This window comes from Brugia malayi (assembly GCF_000002995.4).
Source record: "Brugia malayi strain FR3 genome assembly, contig: Bm_v4_Chr3_scaffold_001, whole genome shotgun sequence".
Classification (NCBI taxonomy): Eukaryota; Metazoa; Nematoda; class Chromadorea; order Rhabditida; family Onchocercidae; genus Brugia; species Brugia malayi.
In genome coordinates this window covers 2,506,648-2,530,037 of record NW_025062477.1, presented here as the reverse complement: position 1 = coordinate 2,530,037, position 23,390 = coordinate 2,506,648, and the positions used below count along the sequence as shown (strand labels likewise).

At 19.3% G+C, this 23,390-nt stretch overlaps 1 protein-coding gene across 1 annotated transcript in view; it reads left to right on the top strand.

The window, feature by feature from the left end:
- Positions 1-7,796: 7,796 nt before the first annotated feature.
- Bm8424 (uncharacterized protein) overlaps positions 7,797-23,390 on the top strand; it is a gene marked incomplete at both ends in the record, with an annotated part of 29,895 nt that continues 14,301 nt past the window's right edge. The window contains 6 exons of the mRNA XM_043079778.1: positions 7,797-7,853; positions 8,457-8,556; positions 11,003-11,130; positions 15,089-15,260; positions 16,142-16,278; positions 17,055-17,185. Coding sequence (XP_042935712.1) covers positions 7,797-7,853; positions 8,457-8,556; positions 11,003-11,130; positions 15,089-15,260; positions 16,142-16,278; positions 17,055-17,185 — 725 coding nt within the window. The remainder of the gene's footprint in view (positions 7,854-8,456; positions 8,557-11,002; positions 11,131-15,088; positions 15,261-16,141; positions 16,279-17,054; positions 17,186-23,390) is intronic.

Here is a 23,390-nt window from a genome sequence, read left to right as displayed (position 1 = left end):
TCAATTTTAATTTAATTTGGCTAATAATTATTTTAAATTAATTTTTTTTTTCTTATAGAAAAAATTCACTCTAAAAAATATTGCTAATTAATTAATTAATTAATTCAATTTGCAATGCAATAAACAAAAAATTTAAAAATTTAAAGCTATTATTTTACTTCAAATTAATTTCATTATTAATTATTATTCAAATTAATTTTTACTAGTTTTGCAAACAAATAAATGATAAAAGTATTATTTTAATTTGATCGAATAATTGAATTTATATTTCAACTATTAGTTTTTAAATAAATTTTTTTTTTTTTAAAGATTTAATAATTATTGAATTGAATTAAATAATTGAAATAAACATTCAAAAAAATTTTCATTTTTTTATTTAAAGAATTTTTTTTTTTTTTTGTTTTTTTAAATTAATAGAAAAATGATTCATTAATTCATTTATTTTTTTTATTAGTATTTTATATATTTGTAATATAAAAGTAAAAAATAAAAGTTAAAAACAAAGAAATTGATCAGTAATATTGGAAATAAGAAAAAGTAATTATATCGATTATTAAGTATACGAGTAAAATGTAATTTGATATAAAATAATAAATTTAAATGTAAGAAATTGGTAATCAATTAAATCATCTAATCTTTGCAATAGTTGAAATAATTAAATAATTACAATTTACTTATTTTAACTTCCTTTAACTTTTGATAAATGATAAGGATAAAGTTTTCAAGTAATTTTTAATCAGAATTAGAAAATAAGATTTGTTAAATTAACAATAATTTAAAATTTTTAAATTAAGTGTAAACAAAAATTTAAATTTTAAAAATTTAATAATTTCAAAAATGTAGCAAAGTTGTCTTAAATGTTTTTTTTTTTTTTTTTTTTATTTTTGATAAGCTAAAATTGCATTATCATATTTTAATCTATCACTAAAAAATTATTATAATTAACTTTTAGGGAAATTACTCGATGGAAATTCTTTCTTTCATTTAAATAATTTGATTAATTCGTTTTAAAAAAAAAAAAAATTTTGAAATATTAGATTTGCTGTGATATTTTTTCATTTTAAAATTAAAATATTTACCAAAAAGAAAAGCTAGAATATAAGTTTATTTTTCAGTTCAATTTATAAATTCAGCATGAATAAAAAAAATTGATAATTAATTGATAAATTTATTTGTAAATGATAAATTTGGTAATTTGTGATATATAAATATATAAAATTGATTAAACAAATATTATAAACAAGAAAAATAAAATAAATATTTCATATAAAATAGACAAATAAGCAATTACAAATTTAAAATTTTAACTTTTTTTCATTCAAAAATTTATTAAAAATTCAAAAAAGAAATTTTCAAAAAAAAAAAAATTCAAATTTGCAAAATATATTTATTTGTTCAGTAAATTTTTACATTTCAAAAAAGTTAACATTTTTAATTTTAAAATGTAAAATGTTTTTCTTTTAAAAGTAATTTATAACTAATTTTTAAAAACAAATAAAATTTTAATAAAAAAAAATAAAAAAAAATTCTAATTCAAATTTAAATTTTATAATTAAAAAAACATTTAAATTATGCATTCCTTAAAATGATTTGCTTTTACATAAAGAAGAAACATTAATATAAAGTGTAAAAAAATATTTCTTAAAAATAACAATTCATCAAAATTTAATTTTAAAATATTCTCTCTTTTTTTCTTTTTAATATATTTATCAAATTTTTTCAAAATGAAAATATTTTCAAAAAAAAAAAACATAGCAAATTTTTATTTTTCATTTTTTTCATATTTTCCTACTAATTAACTTACCTTTCCTAAAAAAGGCAAATTTTAATTTTATTCCAGAACAAAATTAAAATTTAACTAGAAGATATAAAATTAAATTTTTTTTTCTTTTTAAATTTAAAATTTGAATTCTTTTAATTGCATGAAAATCAATAAAAATACCGCAAAAGCGAAAACAATTAATATTAATATTTAAAAATATAATTAAAATAAAAAAAAAAGTTTTTTAATTTTTTTTTTTTTTACTTCCATTTATTAGCATAAAATAATTTCTTTTTTCTAAAATAGAAATATAATTAATTAATTAATTTTTTAATTAATTAGAAATGAAATGATGAAAATGTGAATAATTTACATAAAAAAATTGAATTATATATCATCATTACTAACGCTGAATTTTCGTCATTGTCGAAATAACTATCATACATTTACATTTATCAATAATATCCGTTCCACTTTTCAAACTTTTTTTTTTTGTTGAAATTCGATTGAAACAAAATTTAGAAAAATAAAAATCTAAAGAAGGACAAAATGAAATCATTCAATTATTAAAAAAAAAAAAAAAAAAATTATATTATAAATTCATTTTCATTTTCTAATTTTTTTTTCTTTCATTCTATCATTTTTACTAATAACAAAAATGTTACTACGAAATTTTTCAAGTAAATTTCGAAAATTTTTTGAAAAATTTATTCGTCGAGCAGTGAATTCGATCAGTAAAAGCTCAAATTCTGATTTCAATAATTATTCTTTTCGCCAACATCGAAATCAATTTCTTCCGGTTTGTATTGTAATCGTCTGTTTCATACGTTTTATGATCTGGAAGATTAGTCGAGTAAGTATTACTTTCATTTAATATGATTATCAGTTATCAGTTATTATCATATTATCAAAAAATATTTCAGTGATTATTTCGTTCACATTTTATTCTTTAGTATATTTCACTAATTAAATTTTTATTATTACTATTATTTTGCAAAAGATAAATATTTAAAGTACAGAGTCGAGTAAGTATTACTTTCATTTAATATGATTATCAGTTATCAGTTATTATCATATTATCAAAAAATATTTCAGTGATTATTTCGTTCACATTTTATTCTTTAGTATATTTCACTAATTAAATTTTTATTATTACTATTATTTTGCAAAAGATAAATATTGAAAGTACAGAATGATAATAAAATTTTATCACTCATTAAAAATTGATTCATTTAAGAAATGAAATTTCAATGTGTTCCACAATTTACAACTTATTAAATGGATATTTTAAAATGTTATTTGTTTGTAAATATGAACTGAATATTAATTAATAATCAATTTACTTAAATAGATATTTAAAAAAAAACAATTTTTAAAAAAAAAATATTAAATAATATTATTAAAAATTACTTAATTTATAACTTATTAGACTGATAGTTAAAAGTCTTTTTTTTAATAAATATGAACTGATATTAATTAATTTACTGATACTAATTACTAATCAATTTACTAAATAGGCATTTAAAAAACAAATTTTTTTTTTAAAAAAATATTAATTAATATTACTAATACTAACTTATTAGATTGATATTTAAAAGTATTTTTTAAAAATATTAACTGATAATACTAATATTAATTCATTTTCCAACTTACCAATTCAAAATTTTATTTTAAAGAATAAATTATCCATTAGTTAATAGAATCAATTCATTGTCATTGAAAAATGATCAAATTTAATGTTTCCCAATTTGATTACATATATGAATTTAATACAATTTGCGCCACTTCCACTAATTTCATTCACAATTGAATTAATTAGGACGGTCGTTGTTATCATTATTTTGTCATTACTACAAATTATCATTGTCATCCATTAACACTTGCCGAAAAGTGTTGGTGACAGATGACAGAGCTCATTGATTGGATTTATATGGAAAATGATTGAAATTTTGTGGAAAATTAGAGAAGAAAAGAGAAAATGAAAATGATTAACCGTTTGAAATTAATTTAAAATTTAATCATTTATCATTGCATTTTCCATTTGTTATTATTTGGTTATTTGCCATTGTTTTGTTGATTAAAAATGAAGAAATAAACAAATGAAATTCATTCTTTCTGCTATTTTCAGTAATTTAATTAAATTGTGATTATTTATCTTTTATAAACTTAATTAATTAGGAAAGAGTAAACTGATAATAATTACTAATCAGTAAGCATATCTTTTGCATTTTATCAGTTATTTTGTTGCATAATTTTCATTGCATTTTTTCCTACAACAATAAAATTATTTGTTAAACAAATAATTTTATTTCTGAATTTCAAATATTTATTATGTTTTGTTTTCTTTGTCTAAATAATATCAACCAGAAACCTTTTTATTACCATTTAATTAGTTTATTATACAATAATACTTTACAATGAATTATTGTTTAAAAGCCTTTTGAAAATGAAAATGCAGCATTTGTGAACATTCCGGATTTCCTTATTTTATGAATGTAATACCGTGAACATTCCGGAATTCCACATTCCTAGAATGAGTATTTAATGATTACGATACCGTGGATATTCCGGAATTCGTTATTCCTAAGAATTATTATTTCATGAATGTAATGCAGTGAACATTCCGGAATTCCTTCTATTATTTCATGAATGCAATACCGTGAATATTCCGGAATATTTAGTTATTATGAAAAAAAATTTCCATTTCATGCAATGATTTTCTCACTAAAAATAATAATAAATTAGCAATAATTGATTCGAAAAAAAAAAAAAAAATGTTTTTCAAAAAGTTTTACATTACTTTGTTATCAATTTCAAATAAAATTTTCATTTAAATTTTATACAATCAAAATTTATAATTTGTATTTTATAAATTTTAACATTATTATAACATTAAAATTCAAAAAAAAAAGCATTAAAGTTTTATGAAATTGTTAACTAATTTATTCTAAAAGTAAAAAATAAAAAAACAAAAAATTTTGTTTTGTAGAAAATTAAAAAAAATGAAATATATTTTAGTCTTATTAAATTATCATTAAATTGAATTACTCAAAGTTCGCATAAATAGTATTTCTGTTTGATCCGATCAGTCAACTAATTTCATCGACGATTGACCTTGAATGATTGTTGTAATAGTATATTGTCGCTCACTCAATCAAACTTCTAACAATTTATTCTCTTATCATTCATTCTCTTATCATATTCCCAATCCTTTTATCATTTCCAGTAGAGTTTAATTTAATTTGTATACTTTATTTATTATTATCATTCATTTCCTATCATTTCCAGTACAGTTTAATTTAATTTGTATAATTTATTTATTATTATCATTCATTTCTTATCATTTCAATTTATCATATTTTCCTTTTTGTCTTACCTAAAAGAGTAATTTTAAATTTACATTTTAATGCAGATAATAATAATAATTGATTATTTAGCAAATTTAGTGAAATAAAAATTAAAATTTGTATGAAAATTCTCTTTGCTATATTTAATAGCTATTTTTCTTTCTTTTCTTTCTTTTTTTTTTTTTGAAATAAAATCTAAAAGTACAAAAAGATGAAAATTCAATAATTGGGTCAACGAGGAAAAAAAAAAAAGAGTGCAATTATTGTGTTTGTTAAATGTTTTAAAATGAAAATATACTGCCAATTTATTTTAGTTTTTTAGATTATATTTTCTAATTATTTCTTAAATTACTTTTAACAACGAAAAGTATTTTAAAGAAAAATAAACAAACAAAAATTGACAAATGATGCAATTTTTTTAATGCTTAAATAATATTTTTATATCATTAACCTTATTTTCTTCACTTATATATATTTTTTATCAAATTAAATTTTTTTATTTTCATTCTATTATTTTAAATTATATTTAAATTTCACACACAGCAATAATTCATTGTTTTGTGTGAATTTTCAAATATCAATAATATGCAAATCTTTGATCAATAGAAAAAAAAATAACCATTTTTTAGGAATGAAATATCGATAAAATAAAATCGTACTATATTTTAAATTTAAAATTGAAATGAAATTCAAAAAATTTTAAGAGCTAAAAGTCTTTTGAAATGTTTGTTTGCTATTTACTGAATTTGTTTGGTGTGTCAAATAACAAACTGTTTACTTTTTTACAATCAATCAATCAATCAATCAATCGACCGATCAATCGATTAATTAATCATTCATACATTGATTTGTTTATTTACACAGTTGATGGTAAAATTGAAATTAATAACAAAATTTGATGACAGACTAAAATATGCCATAAAGAGAGAAACAATCATTGAAATATAAGTACGATTCGGATGATTTGATAATTTCATTTGATAGAGATGAAATGATATTTGGGAGATAATAAGTTTTCATTTTCAAATAATTACAAATAATCAATCATTGTAATTTTATATCTGAAATCTAATTATTTCACTCTAATTCTTCGATTTTTTTTTTCTCTCTTTTTTCTTCTTTTTCTATATTTGTAATAAAATTTTAAATTTAATTTTCTTCGTCTTTTTTTTTTTTTTTTATTACTATTATATTTTTTTTTTTTAATTAAAAATAAATTTCATTTAACGACAAAGAAAAAAAAAAAAAAAACTTTGTTTGAATAAATAAAAGAAAAAAAAAAAGATAAAAGTATGAGTGTATGCTCATTTAGAATCTAATGGATTTGCATTCTGTTTCATTTATATTAATTAATCAATTAATTGATTAATTAATTAATTAATTAATTGATGGGAATATAGAGATAAGATAGAAAGATTAATAATTTATTAATTGAATTTTTTAGTAAGAGAAATATGCAAAAAGAAAAAAAGAAATGCATTTTATTGATTGTATTAAACAATTACTTCACATAGAATTAAATTAATTAAAATCAGAAATTGGTTTTGATGAAATGAATGAATAATTTAGATATACAAATATTTAAAAAATTAAATTGCAAATTTATAAATTTAAATGTTATTTTTCTTTACTCATAAAAAAAAAATCAATTATTATAAAGAAAAATTTGAGCAAAATATTGATAGATTAAAATATTCTAATCAATCGAAATCAATTAATATTAAGTGAAACAGAATTGATTAATAAATTTTATAATTTGAAATCAAAAAAAAAACATTTTTTACTTAATTTTCATTTTTATTTTTTTTTGAAAAATTTCTGCTAATTATTTTTGATAAAATTATACTTTCGCTATATTTTACTCTGATAAAAATTTTTGCTTTATCAAAATAATCATACATCACACATTGTGATATCTTTTTTGTGAGTTAATTAATTTATAAATTTAAAATATAATTTGAATAACTTTAATGATATAATTTATATTTGATTGGAATATTTATGAAATGCTAAAAATTTCATTGTTGAATAATAAATTTTTGTAAAATGTAACAAATTTATGCAAATTATAAAAGTAAAGTAATTGCATTAAATTAAGAGTAATTTTAATTTCAAAAAATAAAAATAGAAAAAAATTTAGAAAATTTTGGTAGGAAATTTAATGATAATAAACAGGAATGAATTACTTTTGTTGTTAAATTGTTTTAAAATATAATTTCTGTACAATTATTTCATTTAATTTTTGTATATTTGATTAAAAAAAAAAAAAAAAAAAAAAAAAAATGAAGAATGAAACATTTAAATGCAATTAATCAAAATTTTAAAAACATAAATTTAATTAAACAATATAGTTAATCAATCATATTTACTAATTTCAAAGTTGTAAAAGGAAAGAAAAACAACTTTTACAGGTTTTTTTTTTCATTTCTCTCTCTTCTCTCTCTTCTCTCTCCCTCTCTCTCTTCAAATTTCTTTTATTTAATCATACCTGTCCACACTTGTCACCATCAATCATTTCATCTATTGCTTGTTTGGGTTAAAATTTAAAAAATTTTTCCTTTTGTTAAAGTAATTTTCCTTTTTACTCAATTGAAGTCAAAATTTTAAGGTAATAATTAAAAATTAAAAAATGTTATTTTTATGCTATTTCTTTGCTCATTTATATATATAAAGTGATTGGTAAATGTATGGAAGAAATGAAAGGTGAAGTAATTAATGAAAATGTTAATGAATGGATGAAACAGGTATGATATCAATATTGTAAGGACATCAAAGGAAAAAAAAAATGAAACTTGAAAAAAAAATTGAATTAATTTTTTCTGACTTTTTTTTTTTTTTTTACAACACACACAAATTCTCTTCATAATAACTGTTCATTAAAAATTCTTTAAAATTTTTTTTTTTTAAATCAATCTTTAAAAACATTTTAAAATCAATTTAATTAACATTTAAAATTTTAATCCTTCAATTATGCATCTTATGCTATTTTTTTTTTTTTTTTACAATTTGTAATTTTACTATTTTCTAAATTTGCAAAAAACGATATTTACGTACGCTTATGTAACTTATCCAAATGATTTTTTTTTATGCAAATTTAGTTATTATCAGATTTGCATAATTTTTTATTTACTAGCATCTATGATTTCTATAAATAGTATAGAAAAAAAAAATTATATTAAATGATAAAAATAAATTATTTACTTTCTATTTATCCTAAAAATAAATTCCGAATATAAATAAAAATAAATTTTTTCATCTCTCTTTTTTTAAAAAAAAAAAAAACAAAAAAAAAAAAGTAGAAAAAGAAGAGAAAACCTGATTTTAAAAATCTTTTCTAACAATTATAGGTTGGCGTAGCCCAAGCGATTTACGATAATCAATCCGAATGGCCTGACGAATTAGCATTTGAGCGAGGCGAAATTTTGCGCGTTCTTAACGAACGACCTTGTAAGTTTTTTCATTTCATTTCATTTTTTTTTTTTTTAAATTTTATTTTACAAAATTTTTGTGTATTTTAATGGTTGTTATTGTTATTAATAGTTATTGTTGTTGTTATTTATTATTAATTATTATTATCATTAGCAGTAGTAGTAATTAATATTATTAATGCTAGTAGTTATTAATATTATTATTGCTAAAATAATTCCTAAAATTTTGTTACTGTTAAAAACTTACATTCAAAAATTATTGTTATTGTTATTGCTATTTATATTAATATTATTAGCAGTAATAGTAGTAATTATTATTATTATTATTATTATTATTATTATTAATGCTAGTAGTTATTATCAATAATATTACTATTAAAATAATTCATAAAATTTTGTTACTGTTAATAACTTACATTTTATTATTGTCAATGCAATAATTATTAATTTTATTATTGCTTTATAGCAAATAACTTTTGCAACTTTTGGAATTTATTTAATAAATAAAATTAGTGGATAATTCCTAAAAAAAAAAAAAAAAAAATTCTGATTTAAATTTTTATCAGTTTTATTTAAATTAATTAATATCGTATTTCAAATTTTATTTAAATTAGTGCTGAACGGTGATATAATTGGAAATATTAATTATCATTTTTTAATTTATTCATTGATTTAGTCTTGGAGAAACAAATAAATTTGAGATAAAATGTTAATATGTTTTTTTTTTTTTTAATTTATACTGAAAAAAAAGATTAATTTAATATTTGATTTAAAATTTGAAAATCTTTCATAAAAAAGTTGCACGTTTGTTAATAATATATTATTATAACTTTGAAATAGTAGCATTTATGTGAAAAATTTTAAACATTCCTCGAGAAAAAGAAAAAAAAAAGAAAAACGAAATTCAATAATTTAAAAAGTTAATAAAATGATATATTGAAAGGTAGCAATAATGCATACTTTTACAAATAATTTGTAATTTTATGATTGAAAAAAAAAAAAAAAAAATTCTATCAAAGTATAAATTTAAATCGATGAAAAGAAGTAATAAAAAATAATTGTGCTACTGGTTTGACAAAAAAAAAAAAAAAAATTATTTCAACGATTATTTCTTTTTCTTTTCTTTTTCGTTTTTTCACATTTTAAAATGTTCAATTAAAGCTTTAAAAAAGGAAATTGAAAAGAACGAATAACACAAATCAAAAAAAATGGTTCCATTATTTTATTTTATATTTTTTCTTTTCTTTTTTTATTTTAAAAAAATGTTTCACTCATAAAATTGATGTATTTACATGTATATTATGTAATACTTTTTATGTATTTTTTCCTTTTCACTAACAATAATAAAGTGTTTCGCATTTAATTTTCAATTATTAAATTTTCATTATTAAATTAATTAAAAAAAAAACACTCAATTTTCAATTATTAAATTTTCGTTATTAAATTAATTAAAAAAAACACTCAATTTTCAATTATTAAATTTTCATTATTAAATTAATTAAAAAAAACACTCAATTTTCAATTATTAAATTTTCATTATTAAATTAATTAAAACAAAGAAGGAAAAAAGAAAATTTAACTTGTTGAATTACATTATATAATAGAAAATAATAATATTAAAAAAAAAAAATTTCACAAAAAATTTATGCATCGTTTTTTTGTTTTTTTTATTTTTAAATTTTTACTAACAATAACAAAGTGAGTTTTCATTCATTTTTTAATAATTATTATTGTTCAAAATATTTTATACTTATTACTGTAATTATTTTATAACTTAATAATATAAATTCACAGAAAATTTGTACAGCAGTATTATATATTAGGTATTAAATTTAATTAGTATTAAATTTGCTAATTAGTGCTAAATTTATTATAATAAAATAAAAATAATAGAAATACTTTAAATGATTTGCTAATGATTTATTCAGAAAATATGTTTTATTCAATTGTTTCATTTCTGATATTTGCAATTAATTTTAATTGTATTTTTAATTTTAGTAAGAAAATTTCTTGAACTGTAATTATATATTTAATATTTATTACTGAAATTGTTCTGTAAATTTAGTAATATAATTGTTATTGTTTAAAATATTTTATATTTAGTAATAAATTTGTTATTATTTAAAATACTTTATACTCAATAATATAATTGTTTTTTTTTTTTTTGTAATTATTTATTTGATATTGTTTATAGTATTATACACGATGAAATATATATTTCAGTATAGATATACCTTTTGATATATAATATTTAATCAAAATAAAATTAAATAATTGTTTAACTTTTATTAGTATTATCAGATATACCTTTTGATATATAATATTTAATCAAAATAAAGTAAAATAATTATTTAACTTTTATTAGTATTATCAGATATACCTTTTGATATATAATATTTAATCAAAATAAAATTAAATAATTGTTAAACTTTTATTTTCAAATATATTTTACCTACCCATTACAGGTACGAACAGTGGAGTAGGTATTAATACAGGTTGGTGGTATTGCATTAATAAAAACGGTAGACGCGGTATTGTACCGGCAAATCGTCTTCGCATGCTTCATCGATTTGATCAAATTACTTCACCTCAGGTATGCAATAAAGAAAAAAAAAAAAAAGAAATTTTATTTGAGTAAATTAATTTAATTTTCTACCTGTCATTTACAACAGGTAGAAAATTACATTTTCTTCCTTTTTTCTTCTTTTCTTCCATACACATTAAGCAATTTTTTAAGTTTATTTCATGTTGCTTTCTTCTACAATTCAAATAATTTTGCTAACAAAAGTAATAATTTAAATTTTAACAAAAAACAAAATTCTATTTTATTTATTTTTTTGAAATTAAAATTTGAAAAAAAAAAAAAATCTTATGTTCTATTGCTTAAAACAAAGCTTTTTTTTTTTTTCGACATTTCAAGTGCAATTATTTTTGATTAAATTTTTTTTTTTTTACGAACATTTCAAATTGCAATCTTAAAGAAAAAAGTTTAATTTGAATTAATGGAAAAAAGAAAAATTTCAATTAAAGGAAAAAGAAAAAAGTTTCATTTCATTTCTTAAATATTTTTGAAGTGTAAAGAAATTGATTTAAAAAATTTTTCATCCCTCTTTCTCTCAGCTAAACATACATTTTTCATAAAAAGCATTTTAGAAGAACAGTTGTATGCGAAATAATTAGCTGATATGATATCACTTAAGAAACTTTTAAATTTTGATATGATATGATAAAAGACAAAAAATTGTAGTATGAAACTGTAACAAATAATAATACATAAATAATTTCAAATATGTTCATTTGAATATTTGTGATAAGGAGTGATAAGTTGATATAATGATAGAAATATTTATATAAAAAAAAAATGATACAAATGATCACATTATCAATTAACAATTAGTTTAATGATTCAGGAGCGCTTATGATCTTATCAAATTGCACCATAAATTCTTTTTTTTTTTGGTATATTTTATCAGAAAAAGAATAAAAAAAATTTTTTGTTAAATTATCGACTTAACATTTTAATTATATATGTAATATTGCTATAGCATTTAAAATATTTTACATAGCAAATTTATAAATTGTTTACATTATCAATCAATAATAGTTTAATGAGAGAAATTTTAATTAATTTAATTATAATCAATTTTGAAATGATTCCTTTTTATCAACAAATATTCGCAATAATTCTTTCTTTCTCTTTCTCTCTCTCTCTCTCTCTTTCTCTCTCTTTTTTCTAGAAATAACCCAAAATTTATATTAAAATTTAATTTTGTTTTTATACTAATCAATAATTATTGTTGAAATTAAAAATTAATATAAATAAATATTTTTTTGTTTTTTGTTTTTTTTTATAATAACACTCATTTTATTATCAATAATATGTTTATTTGTAATTTCTTTTTTCACTTTTCCTATATTTCTTAATTTCAATAATATCTTTTTTTTTTTTTATTTTGTTTATTTCTCATTCTCGACAAATAAGATTAAAAGTTTATGATTGAAATTGAAAATTTTATGATTTTATCTCTTCTCTCAAATTTTACACATATTTATTAAATTTAATGGTTATTTTAGAGAATGCCACTTCACTTCTAAATGGATTAATGAATTTTAATCCGTCTGAAATTAATCCTTTTTAAATTTTACATTTGAATTATTTATTTATACTATGTGTTTGTATGTTAGTGTCTGTGTCTGTGTATATGTTTATGAGTAATCAATTTATAAATATAAGTACCACTTTAATTTTAAGATTTGTTTACAGAAGTAGTTTTGCTTTATAACTTTGAATGATAAATTAATTTTTTTCATCATTCTTTCATTATCATTTCTATAATTCAATAATTTCATTCATAAAAGCAATTCGTATAAAAATTTGCAAAAATTTTACAATTTAAAAAATTTTTTTGTTTTAAATTAAAAAATTTTCACAATTTGTTTTTTTTTTTTTTAATTTTTTATTATGGTATGAATGAATTATTAAGTGTGAAATTTATATCATAAATTATATTTTTCAATTAATTTACAAAGAATTTATTCGTTTTATATTTTAAAAGATATTTGTGAAACGTAGGAAAGTTTTTTTTTTTTTTTAATTTTATACATAAATGACGTAAAACGTGAAATGAAGTGAGTAAGTTACATTTTTTTTTTTGCAATGTAAATAAATGTTCAACGAATTTCTTGTCAACGAACATTAATAAACATCACGTACGTCATATATCCGTGTGTTGTAAATTCCGCATAAATTCAGTGACTTTTGCGCCATTAGTTAATAAATTGTTTGTTTTATAAGAAAAAAAAAAAAAAGAAAAAAAAGGAAACAAGAATAATTAATGAATGAGAAATGATGATGAATCAACCAAAAACATTCGTATTCTTCTGTCATCGTTTCACTTCTCTCTCTCTCTCTCCCTCTCTCTCTCTCTCTCTCTCTCTTGCAATTCTTTTCAAACAATAATTTAATTTTCCAAACTGCTACATTCGCTTCTTTTTATTTTCTTCTTTTCATCTATTTTTTTCCAAATTTACTTTATGTTTTTGTGATTGTATGAAAGCATAGCTTCCTGCTCTGTACAGCTGTTTCTCGATGAATTTTTCTCGAGAATTTAAAAGATATGAATGGGAGAGAACATTTTGATATTTTCCGCTTGAAGCACATACTTTAGTTTATTGTTTTATTGTTAGAGGAATTTGTTGTTTTATTATTAGAATAAGAATAAAGTTTATTGTTATGATTAAGTAATATTTATAAAATTTTTAACATTTCCGCCATGCAATTTTTTCTATTTTTTTTTTTTTTTTTAAATTTATAGTATTTTTTCTTACTATGTTTTGATTCTTTTTTCATTCTTTCACTCAAAAAACTATCGATTGATTATTTTTTATTTGATTTGATCTTAAAAAAAAAAGAAAAAAGGAAAGTAAGCAAAGAATTTTACTAAAAAAAGTTCAGGAAAAAAGAGAAAAAAAAAGAGTTAAAAGAGTTAAAAAAGTAGAAAGAGTTAGAAAGAGTTAAAAAAGTAGAAAGAGTTAGAAAGAGTTAAAAAAGTAGAAAGAGTTAGAAGAGTTAAAAAAGTAGAAAGAGTTAGAAGAGTTAAAAAAGTAGAAAGAGTTAGAAGAGTTAAAAAAGTAGAAAGAGTTAGAAGAGTTAAAAAAGTAGAAAGAGTTAGAAGAGTTAAAAAAGTAGAAAGAGTTAGAAAGAGTTAAAAAAGTAGAAAGAGTTAGAAGAGTTAAAAAAGTAGAAAGAGTTAGAAGAGTTAAAAAAGTAGAAAGAGTTAGAAGAGTTAAAAAAGTAGAAAGAGTTAGAAGAGTTAAAAAAGTAGAAAGAGTTAGAAGCAAAAGTTTGTTACAAATTAGTTTACACAAAGTTTTATCTTTTTTTTTTTTTTCTTTTTTGCTACTGAAAAAAATCAAAAGATTCCATAAATTATATGAAATTTTTGTAATCTTAGTGAAAATTCAATAAAATCAATCGTTATCGATTATTGAATATATTTTTATTACAAATTAATTATATAATTTGAACTATTCATCTAGGTGATAAAAGTTAGAAGTAAAACTTGATCTAGAATCTAGAATATATAACTAGGATTAAAGTTAGAATTAGAAAATCAAAATTTGATTAGGACTCTTCAAATCCTGTACCTCAACCACATTCTCGATTATAATAAAAATTTCTCGAAAAAAAATTTACAAAATGTTGCTATAACTATTTACGTCATTCTTTCCGTTTGCGTAAAATTATCAGTCACGTCAGTTTTATTAATTCTTTTTTTTTTTTGTCTATTAGTTTTTATAATTTAAAGTTACATTAGAAGTGTTTGTTATTAAAATTATTTTCAAAAATAATTATCATTTTCATTTAATCTCAGTATTATTTAAAAAAATTTTGTTAAATTATTTGAGATTAATTACGATTTCATTTCATTTCATTTCATTTCGTCTTTTATTCTGAATTCATTTTGAATTTGATTTCATATATTTTAGCTATAATTTTCGATCGGAATAAATATGTTTATAAATGTTATTTATGAAAAGAATAATTTTAGAAATCGATCTCATCACCATTTGTTGATAACAACAACAGTCGACGACGGTTCATGTTTAGTAGTACTGGAAGATTGTCACCACCATCCTTTATCGATGACAATAATTCGTTGGCTGATGACATTAGATCACCGTTCACCAATGAATTCATTAATTCGTCTACATTTGGCTCAGGTTTATTTTTAATCACCTTTTCATTTTTAAATTTTAAATTAAAATTCAATTCATGTTTAGACTAACAAAATTCGAAAAAAAATGAAATAATTATTGATCATTGTTTTGCATTTACACCATTTGATCACTTCCTGATATTAATTAATCTTTTATCAGCAAAATTTCTTTTAATGAAAAGCATCGAACTAAATTAATTATTTATTATAATAAATTAGACAATTATCTTTGTAGACAACTGATTTCAAAGTTTGCATTTAATAAATTTACAATTTTATCAAATCTTTTTTTTTTTTTTGCAACTGATTTTCATACAATTCAGTTTACAGATTATAAATTTGAAATGAGTTCATACGTAGTCCAAAAAATAAATTCACACGTGAACTACAAATGAATTCACACGTAACCTGCAAATGAGTTCACACGTAAACTACAAATGAATTCACACGTAACCTGCAAATGAGTTCACACGCAAACCGTAGACCGTAAATGAATCCATATGTAACCTAAACGAGTCGATACATAATCCATGAACAAAATCTACACGTAACCCACAAATGAATTTACAAGCCATAAATAAATCTACACGTAATTCATTAAATGAATTTACACGTAAGCCGCAAAGGAATTCATACGTAAGCCATAAAAAAAAAATTCATATGTAATGCACAAATGAATTCACACGTAAATCATAAATGAATTTACACGCAAACCTCAAATGAATACACGCAAACCTCAAACGTAGTCCATGAATAAATTTACACGTAAACTATTTTTGAACATTACCAATACGTGTTGTGATTACGTTACATCCACTAAGATTTATTATATATTAAGAAATCTCACTGATAAACATACTTTTACTATTTTCTCGTCTTCTTCAGAATCACTATTTGATCGAATATTTCCTTTTTCACCGTTGGAACGTTACAAGGACACTTCCTTACGTCATATGTCTAAGGGAACGTTTGGTTCACCGCCACATGGCATTGTACGAAATATTCCGATTAAGGTGGAAAGTGTAAGAGTTCATTTCATATTTACCATCGATAAGTATCAAATAAAATTTTCCTTTTACTTTTTTTTTTCATTCAAATCAATAATTCATCTTTTATCAGTTACTTCCAATAAAAAGTATATCAGACCGAGAGTTGGCACAGGTACTAACAAATTAGATAAATATTATTTATTGTAACTAAGATAATTTAAAAAATTTTTTAGCAATATTTAGTGGAGTATTTAGTTAAAATTTAATTAATAATTTTTAATTATAATTGAATTTTGTAGCTTAAATTTTCACTTAAAAAATGAGCAAATTTAGTTAAATTTAGTGAATAGATAGTTGAATTTATTAATTATAATTTGATGAAAGTACAATGATATTTTATTCTTAATTTGCTTTAATTTTTCATAAATTTAATTATGATTTTATTAATATCAATTTAATTTTCATTTTCAATATGTAGTGAAAATTCAATTAACAAATGAATCAGTTTTGATTCAAATAAAAATTATCAATTAGTTTCTTGCTTTTTTTTTAATAAGAATTTCCTACTTTGTATTGAAAAGTTTGAATTTTGTGTCAGACAGAATGATTTATAATTAAAATTTCAGTTTTTTTTTTTTTTTTTTTACATTTGAAATAACTTACTAACTTATCTTAACTTAAACGATTCATAGTTAAAACTTCAACTTTCTTGTATTTACTCAATTTATTATAATTTAATTCTTCGGTTTTCTTCATAAATTCATCTTAATTTATTTCTAAAATATTAAATTGATTCTTCTATATTTCAGACACCTTTAAGTGATAATGATAGCGGTTCTGATAAGCTAAAAAGCAACACTCTTATCTTTCCAAGAAATCGTCATTATCAGGATGAACCATCCACTCCTATATTTCCATATTATCAAGATAAGTTCGAAAGGTTAGTAACATTTGCTTTTCTAAGCTTAAACATTTACAATTTATAATAATATGCTATTTCGATTTTTATTCTGAAATTCATCCATTTAATTCTTAAAATTTTAATTTTCACAAAAAAAAAAAAAACATTTTATTTTTACGGTTTTCCTGATTATCCATCCTGTATTCATTGATTCATACTTTAGATATTGGAGTACTCATATAGTTTTATTACTTTTTCATAATTTCATTAATTACTTTAATACAAGTCGTTGCTACAAGATTATATTTTAAACTTAATTTTTATTTTTTACAATTTCAAATTTGCTATATATAAATATTGCATTACAAAAATGAATAATTAATTATCCTTGATATAATTTGAAATGCTTATCTAAAGTTTAGTATTATTGAAAGAAATCGATCTCTTTCTAATTCAAACTAATTTTTATTCATATTTAAAATAATAAATTTTTTCTTATTTATTTTTTAAACAAATTTTCATCTCTTTAAAAAAAAAAAAAAAAAAAAAAGATTAACTAAAAATATAATTTCAAAAGAATTTACCAAATGAATTTGGCACACTTAAAATTATTACACTAAAAAAAATAATTTGATATTATTTTATAGTATTTTTAAACGCATTTATGTCACATTTAAAATTTGATTGTTTGCTGGAAATTTCTTCTTCCATGTTGCTATGTTACTTTTTTTTAATCTAAAATTTGAAGGTCATAACTATGATGACCTTCTTGTATACCTTAAATTTGGATTGCATTTTGTGGTTTTCTTTCTTTTTTTTTTTTTTTTTTACTTTGTTTCATATTTAAGTATTTTAAATTAATATTTATTTATTCATTTCAGTTTAGAATTAGTAGCAAATTTTGATCATTGAAAACTTTTCTTTTATAATTTTTTAAAAAAAATTCAATATATAATCTTTTTTTCTTTTTTTTTGCTTTAAAGTTATTAAAAGTTATGCAAATTAGTTACTTCAAAATTTTTAAATTTCATTTCAAACCATTTGGTCAACTTTAAATTCTCTCATATGATTGATCACTTTGATGACAAATTTCTTTTCTCATTGACAATTATAGAAATTATTGTATTTGTTATACAAAATAAAAATTATCAATTTGCTAATTAATAAAGTTAAAAAAAAAAATTTTTTTTTAAATTTACTTTTTATTTTTATCATTTTTATTTTTAAAAATTTGCATTTTCAGTAATTTTTTTTTTATTGATTTTATATATTTAAACATAATATTAATTTAATTTTCTTAGCTTATCGTAATTCATTAGATTTTATATTAGTAATAATTCTACATAATTCTCGTGATTTCGAGATTATATTGATTATTATAAGTTATTATCATACTATTTTATCTTAATAACTGAAAAAATATATTATAGAATTGTTGAAATTAACAATAAATGAAAAAAGAAAAAAAAACATAATCAAATCTCGAGATAATAATTAAATCTCGAGATACACCATTAAAACATAATCAAATCTCGAGAAACACCATTAATTAAATTATCATATTTTATTAAAAATAATCAAAAAAAAATGCACAACCAATTTTTTTTCTTTTTATCTAAAAACTAAAAATTTTTTTATTTTTTTTTAAATAAAAGAGAAATAAAAAATTAAATAAAAGGGGGAAAAAAAAAAGAGAGAAAAACGTCTATTTGAGCATTAAACATACAATAAATGAATGATATTAAAATTTTAAGTATAAAAACGAAGCAAAGTTTAATGAGAATTTTCAAGGGCAATAAAATTTCACTCTTTGTCATTTTTTCTTTCGATCATTTCATCGTTTTCTAATCATTTTTGCTAAAAAAAAAAAAAAAAAAAAAAAAAAAATGAAATAATCAATAGTTGAAGCGAAAAAAAAAAAACGAAAAACTTTTTAATTTAAAAAAAAAAAAAAAAAAAATTAATTTAAAATTGTCCGTTATTAAATGAAAATTAAAATTTTTTTTACACTTATTGTTTTTATTGTTTTTTTTTCTTTACTTTTTGTTGCTAATAAAGAATAAAAAACTTTTTTTTTTGTTTTGTTTTGAAAAAAATAAATTAAATCGAAAAAAAAAAAGAAAATAAATTTAGCTTAAATTCATAAAATTTTATTTAGATGAGAAAAAAATTCAGATCAAAAATTTGAAATTTAATCATTTTTCTTTTTTTTTTTTTCATTTATTCAATAAATATTATTTTCCCTTTTGTCATCTTTTCCTCCTTTATCTTTTCGTTATCAGTAACTGATAACGAATGATTAATTGATAAGAATTATGATAAATAAATTATTAATTAATTTTTCATTATTTAATAAGAGGAATGAAAAAAAAAAAAAGACAAAAAATGCTTTATTTTTTTTTTTTTTTTGGAAGAGAGGGGGGAATTTGTTTTCCATATTAAAAAAAAAAAAATTAAAAGGTAGAAAGAGAGAGAGAGAGAGAGAGAGAGGGAGAGAGAGAGAGAAAAGAGAATTTAGCTTTCATACAAAATGAACGATTTGCTTTATTTTTTTCATTTGTCACACGTAAAAGTCATTGATCAAAACTTGTTTGTATCATTAAAAAGAATAGTTTTGTTCAAAAATAAATATAAAATTTCCACTTTCGAATTTTCTTTTTTTTTTGAGTGTGTTTCTAGAAATTATTCAACAGGTTAAGTTAACTTTAAACTCTCGAAAGTGTCGAGAATATTAAAGTAATAGAAGTGAGAAATACTGGAACTTGTTCCCTTCAATACTTTGCAGAAATTTCTATTACAATATTTTATTTAAATTAAAAAAATTATAAATTATTGACAAAATTATTTTGCTCGTTTTTCATTGATATAATTAAATTGATTTTAAAGTAATTTTTAAATAAATTTATTTATTGAATTAAATATGTTTATCGATTAATAGAAATTAATTAATTTATGTCAACTTTTTAACTTTGATAGGAATAATTTCGATTAATTGTCAATCAAATTTATTTGATATTTAAATATTTATTGTTATTGAAGCATCAACTTTTCTCAAAGATAATTTAGAAATGATAAAATGAAAAATTTAAAATTGATCGTATCGATTAATTAATCATTTCCAGAATGAATTATTTCTGATTTTATTCGTTCACTAATGCATACTATGACAATGTGACATTTTTACATATTCATAACGTTCAATTTAATTTATACCAAAATTTACGCTTATTTTACACGTCAAATAATCAATGCCATATTGTTTTCACTTTTTTTTTTTTCCATCATTTTTTCAGATTGATTAATTATTTGTAAATTTCATTTAATTAATATTTCATTCACTTGATTAATTAATATAATGATATATTTATATTCTAATATGTTAATAAAATGAAAATTTCAAATAGTATAATTAATTAAAAATCAGTGGTTGTTAATTTATATAAGTTATGAAAAAAAATTTTTTTATTAAAAATATTAAATATTTTTAGTTTTCTAACTTCAACTTAATTTTAATTAACACAAATGCTATGATGAATTATGGTTGAATTAATTCTTTATTGTCCTATTTATTGTCAATTGAAATTAAATCATTTATCATTTAATTAAATCAAAAAAAAAAAAAAAAAAAAAAAGGTACTGTTAAATGAGATGATAAAAATTATTGAATAAATTCATGTATTATTACACTGAAACAATTTTTTGTGATAAATAAATTTAATTCAATTCAATTTAATTCTTCTTTAGCTAATTGAAATAATCTTTATTAATTAATCAAATCTTATTTCGCTAAAATTTTTACATTTTGATTATTTCTCTTCTTATCTATTGATATTAATTCGAAATTACCTTACAAAATTTTGCTTAATTACTAAGCAAACTTTTATTTGAAAGAAAAAAAAAAGATTTAAAAAAAATAGATTTAGTTTAAAAAAAAATTTTTCCATAAATGTCGCCGAAATAACAAAAAAAAAATCTTTCACTTATAACTACATTCATATGTAATTTATTAAATAAGAATTTAAAAAATTTTTTTTTAATTAAAATTTTCTTTAATTGCACCTTTCTTTTGCTTTCAATTCGATTTGCATGCACGATTAAATGCATAAATGCATGCATGCATCTATGTTCCTTGCAAATTTGACAAGTTCCTTCAAGCCATAATTAATTTAAAATTATTAAAGATAAACTTTTGTTTATATTAAATTGCTTCTATGAATTACCACTAATTCGTCTCTTCTTTTTTATTTTTGCACTCTATTAATAAACAGATTTTATTGTTGTATAAAATTAAATTTTAAATATTACTAAATAATTTTTGTTATATCAAGTAAAACACTTAAAAAATTCACCTCATAAAATGAAAAAAATTGATATTAAAAAAAAAAAAAAAAAACTTAAAGTAAATCTGTTTTTTAAATCATTTCTTTTTATTTTCAGGTAAAAGTTTACTTAGCAATAATTATAGCATTCAAAAATTTTACAATTATTTTTCCTTATTTAACCTTTAACCTTTGATAATAATCAATAAAAGAAAATTCTCTAGGTAAAAGACATTTCGTACGATATTCTCCAAATAAAATTTAGTAAAAAACTGACAAAATTTTCCAGTTAAATTAAAAAATTGATCTCTGTTAAATTTTTCAGATCAAATTTACTTTAATTGCTAAATTGTCAAACAAAAATAGGTAAATGCGAACGTTTAAAAATAAAGTAAATAATGCTCAAACGATTAAAATTTTTGTTTGTTGTTAGTTTAGAGGAAATTTAGATGTGAGTGTTTGATGAAAGAGAATAGAATTAATCGATTTGAATGAATTAGTGACCAATGGAAGAGAGGTAGTGAAGTGGACCGATTGAATTAACCGTTCAACCGGATTCACTTCTTAACTTTTCATCTGTCAATATTTTTTCATTTAACTTTATGTTTTTTTTTTTTTTTTTTTCCATCGAAATTATTCTTGAAGATGAACAAAAAAAAGTAAATTTAGCAAAATTAAACTTACTTTTTTCATCAAATTTAATCTTATTTTTTTCACATCTAAATTTTTCACATCTAAATTTATTTATTAAATTAAACACTACCGTATTCTCATGAGTATATTGTTATGAAAAAAAAAAAAAAAAAAGAGAAGAGGAAAATCTGACAAATTAGGCTGAATTATTTTTGAAATATATCGAAAATGTAAAAAAAAAAAGATTATTGCAATATAATTTTGCATACTGTAATATTAACATTTAAAATTTAAACTGGTAATATTACGATAAAAGTTTAATTAATTTAATATATTTTTTGATGGAATCATTATTTGATGGTAAATTAGTTATTTTTGAACAATCCTGTTTGAAATATTTGAAAATTTAATGATATTCCTTCTTCTTTATATTGTAAAAATGTTTTTCCCCAAAAAAAAAAAAAAAAAGTTTAGAAAAATTAATTTTTTGGAAAGAAAAATGTGTGCAACTTTATGTCATAAATTTTTTGATTTATACTCACAAAAACATCCGTTAAATACTTCCGTTTATACATTCTTTGCAATGAAAATTTATTTAAATCAGATTTTTCACTACCAATGTGAAATTACACACAGTTTATTCCTATTAAACATTTGTCATAAAAATTTAACTTTTTTTTGCAACGATACGATTAATTATTACTTGCTTGTTTTATTAACATTTAATTTTATTATCAATAATTAGTTATAATAAAATCATTGGGTTAAAAAATTAATCCCAATAATTTCTGTCTTCTACAAACAAAATAATTGTTTCATTTAAATTCATTGAAAATGAGAAATGTAAATTAGATAAATTAGATTACTTACTAGTAAAAAGTTAACAAGTTAAGTTATTCTTCAAATTAACTAAATAAAAAATTTAGTTACGATACTCTTATCCCTATGACAATTTAATTGGAATATGATTTCATTTGTTACAGAAACTTTGAAATAAAATATTTTAAATATTTTATAATTGAAAATAATTTTGTCCTTTTCTTTTCTTTTCTCTTCTCTTATTTGTAAAAGTATGACTTAAATAAAATAATTATATAAGTATAATAAAGTAATAAATACAACCACAACTTACAGTACCATCGCCACTAATTACGATAAATTATTAAATTAGTTTCTATATGATTTCTATCACTCATTTTATCCAGCAATTCATCTCGCACTGATAATTTCTTTCTTCTTTCATGTCAATACTGATAAGAAAGTAATCATATATCTTTTCTCTTTCTTTCTTT